The sequence below is a fragment of the Theobroma cacao genome, chromosome 5 (genome assembly GCF_053813885.1).
Source record: "Theobroma cacao isolate CCN51 chromosome 5, ASM5381388v1, whole genome shotgun sequence".
In the NCBI taxonomy this organism is placed as follows: domain Eukaryota; kingdom Viridiplantae; phylum Streptophyta; class Magnoliopsida; order Malvales; family Malvaceae; genus Theobroma; species Theobroma cacao.
The window spans coordinates 31617621-31621638 of record NC_142643.1 but is presented as its reverse complement, the minus strand read 5'-3'; the positions used below and the strand labels follow the sequence as shown (position 1 = coordinate 31621638).

The following is a 4018-nucleotide window of genomic DNA, read 5'->3' as shown; positions in this document are numbered from 1 at the left end:
TATGTGTGTTACCTATTAGGTTCTTAATAAGTTGGTAATAAATGTGAACTATAATTCTAAGCCAATAAAGATTAGATGAATTTAACAATTTACATTCATCATCAATTTCTTAATTGATTAGCTCATATTCATAAGTCAAAATTAACATGTAGCAATGTGTCATGACTACCCAAATACTATAACAAGGTCAAAAAAGATTTGACTTAACCTTTCAGTGATCAGTCTTCTAGTGTAATTCAATCTTTTATCATCCAAGACATAAGGCCTGATGTAATGCCTACTTTATTGTCATTATCATTTTAGTTCTTGAAACTTATCCTTAAATCCTTAATGAAGTTTGAAAAACTTATTTTTCGAATCTTCATTCTACTTTGGCTAAAGATTTCATTGAGTTAAAACATGCCAAGAAGTAGTGAGATATCTATTTTAAATCACTTCCAATAACGTATCTTGTATAGATCATTCATTTATCTTCATGTGGTTTATGCTATACCCAATGTATAACGTGTTGTACATTATTGGCTAGGACTACCAAAGGTAATATCGAAGTATAACAACCCTACATAAAAAAATTTGATGATCTTAAGTTTAAGATTCACTTTTACAACTTACACATGAAAACAACTAAGTCACCACCGTGCACAGAACATGTTAGCCATCTCAACCCTAATATTGAGCAATGAATCCACAAGCCAGTCCACCTCCCTAGGTGTGTGTACAAAGATGATGTCCCCAATCTTTCATTTGAGCATGTCAATCTCATTAAAAGTTGTCCAAATTAACTTGATTATCAAGCAATCTCTAGCTAGTCAAAATATCTATCTATTTTATTTGAGATTTGAGTCACAATTTCTAAAAAAAAAAAAACTACAAATCAAATATATTTACAACTTCTTTTTTACATGATTCCCAAAACCTTAGTTAACTTTCAAGTTGGATTGAAGAAGAAGCTTAATTTCCACTTCTTTTGTGCTTTTTTATGAAATATATTTTATTAAAATAAAACTATAATATTAAAATGTCGCGAAGGTCGCCTCAAGGAAATATCTCAATTATAGAGTTTAAAACTTCATCTTAAAATTTTTAAGTTTAAATCTTGAAATAAATGGAATAAAATTTATGAGGCTGAGGTAACCATGTTTGATAGTGTAATCTAATATCTCACGTATATTAAAGAAAAAAACAAGGAACCAATTAATCTAAACGGAGACGATAAAATCAATAAAAAAAAACTAATTAACGTCCCCATCCCGAACTCGAGGAAGGCTTCATATGTGCGGCTTCTAGGCACGCGACCTCGCAGTTTATGCATGCGCAACTAAGTGACAAGCCTACCTCAGCCTCGTGGACGGCATTCACCCAGTGTGCAACTCATACGTTTCCACCTCTCTTAAACGTGGATGAAGAAAAATAAAGTTAATTAAAATTGAATCCATGTTGTAATGGGTAAGAATCATAATTTTCTTATTCTAGAAAGTTGGAATCCGTAAGTTATTGCATTTGAAAAATGAAACCAACTATTGAGGATATATATACGTCGTGTAGTCTTCTTTTGATAAAGTAGGTTTGGATATATAGGAGGGAAGGTAAGGTGTCACTTGTCAAGAATTAATTAATTACTCATCACAGTAGGAACGCATCGAATATACCCTCGATTCATATATATAAAAACATCTCCTCAATTCACGACCCTCAAACCCCAAATTGGTCCTAATTAGCAAAGTTTTCAATACCAAAAAATAGACAAGCATGTGTGCATTAACGCCCTTTCCAGTGTGTGAGTGGCCCTTGGATTCTCCCATCAACCACATCGAACAGATCAGCTACACCGAAATCTTTGAGGACTTGCTTCGTTTCACCTCAACACTGCCTCCAATCCAACTTGATCGCTCTCCATCATGCTCGGGAGATAGTGGTAATAACCCCATCGTCCTCAAGAAGCTTAACCACAACGCCAGGGAGCGTGATCGACGGAAGAAGATAAACAGCTTGTACACCTCTCTTCGTTCACTGCTTCCACTCTCTGAGCAAACGGTACGAATAATTTAATTTCATCTTGGCCAATCAAACTGTCTCTACAAAAGTATTGCTGGAAGGTTGTAATTCTGATGCTTTGGCCTTTGGATTATTAATTTTCGTTTCAGAAGAGGTTAAGCATTCCAGCGACAATTTCACGAGTTTTGAAATATATACCAGAGCTACAAGCGCATGTGGAGAGACTGGTTCAAAAGAAAGAAGAAATTCTGTCAAGGCAAGAAGAGTTTAGTTGTGATCAAGAAAACAAAAGGAAAGGCAGCTCTTCGTTCGCTATTTCAGTAAGTCGGGTAAGCGAAAGAGAGGTTGTGGTTCAGATTTCAACATTTCGGGCCTTTGAGACCCCATTGTCTCACGTGTTGTTTAATTTAGAAGAGGATGGTCTATTTCTGACGGAGGCTTCTTGCTTTGAGTCTTTTGGAGGAAGAGTGTTTTACAACTTACATTTTCAGGTGTGCTTTTCAAATCTTATATGTCCATTTGCTTGTTTTCTTAATTTGTAGGCTCTTCTAAAGGCAGAGAAAAGGTATTTATTGAATAAGGTAGCTAAGAAATGGCTTACTAATACATGAAAGTAAACCCCTTGATGAAACTCCAAAAATTTGGAACCTTAAAACAGTAAAGCCTAGTGCATTTAGCAGCACTCAATAACATGCTATTAAAGTTGTTTCCATGCAAGGATAACTCTTGATTGAAGCCTACCTCATCAATTGAGGTGCCAATTTTGTGCCATGCGGTACTTTGTTTTTCTTTGTCTAGGGAAAGAAAGGAAAGGAAGGAAAGATAAGGAAAGGAGAAATTGCAAGTGGGAAATTTATTTAAAATTTTAAGATGAATTAAAATTTAATCAAAGTGTTAAGAGAATTTTTTTTAAAAAAATCTAATATAAAAGTTTTCTTTTTTATTTTTTGTTAAATAATAATAATAAGACATAATAAAAATCAAATCAAAACTATTTGATAAATGTTAATAATTGTTATACTTTGATTATTTTTTCTTTCTTTGTTCTAAACTTTTTTATTAAAAAAAGTTTATAATTTACAATAAATTGAAAATTATATATTTGATCAAATAATTTATAATTTTGAAAAATAAAAACTTGACGGCGTTCACAACCAAGTACAAAAAGCCAACAATGAAAACGTGAGGGTAATATATTGAATGTCATATCCAAATTTAATTTTGATATTTTTATAATATTTCATGTGTTGATAAAATTAAATTCATTTTTTATGTTAAAAATAATCATAAATAATTAAAAAGTAATTATGAAAGATATTAATGGAGAACAAGGAACCTTGGTGTAGCAAATGCCCGTAGAAGTGGTACATGAGCTTTAAAATTGTCGTTAATTTATTAGTTCCTTGTTGGTAATGCAGGTGGAAAGGACGTATAATTTGGAAGGAGTGGTTTTGAACGAGAAGCTTTTGTCGTTGTATGAGAAAAGGAAATAATTGATCGCATGACTAGCTAGTTCCACATATATATTTTATTGATCCATGAAATAGTCGTATAACCACTTGCTTGGGATGAGCGAAATGTGCCCTAACCGTAGCTTGATTTTCTTTGCTTTTCCTACAAATGGCATATGGCATTTCTATGTAATTCAAATGTATACATATCGGTTTTCTTAGATCAAATTACTCTGTAGAATTGATTTGTAAACCACTTTATCAAAGCTTTCTAACACTTCAAGGAATGGTTAGGGAACAACTTCTCCTCATCTCCGCATCTCTTGATTTCATTGAAGTTTACAGCTGTTGCATTCCAAGGCAGGAGGAAAAGTTAATCCACGTTAGAGTTGTCAAATGGGTTGGGCTAGACCTCCTATAAGGACTTGGGCGTTGCTCGGCCCATGGACCACAATCCTTTTGTGCCATGTCGGGATGAACCTGGCTTGACCCATATTATTTTTCCATTTTCTTTTATTGATTTTATTTCATAATATAATTACTAATTGTTAATATTTTTTAAAAAGTTTATA

General features: G+C 33.1%; 1 protein-coding gene across 2 annotated transcripts; it reads left to right on the top strand.

The window, feature by feature from the left end:
* The first annotated feature begins 1601 nt into the window (after positions 1-1601).
* LOC18598752 (transcription factor ORG2-like) lies at positions 1602-3757 on the top strand. Of its 2 annotated transcripts, none has more exons than XM_007028415.3 (3): positions 1602-2034; positions 2148-2486; positions 3414-3757. In XM_007028415.3, the coding sequence occupies exons 1-3, from the start codon at positions 1750-1752 to the stop codon at positions 3486-3488; spliced, it is 699 nt and encodes a 232-aa protein (XP_007028477.1). In that variant the 5' UTR covers positions 1602-1749; the 3' UTR covers positions 3489-3757. The 2 variants fall into 2 exon arrangements, with proteins under 2 accessions (XP_007028477.1, XP_007028476.1); XM_007028414.3 differs by having other exon boundaries at positions 1603-2034; positions 2145-2486.
* Positions 3758-4018: the final 261 nt, after the last annotated feature.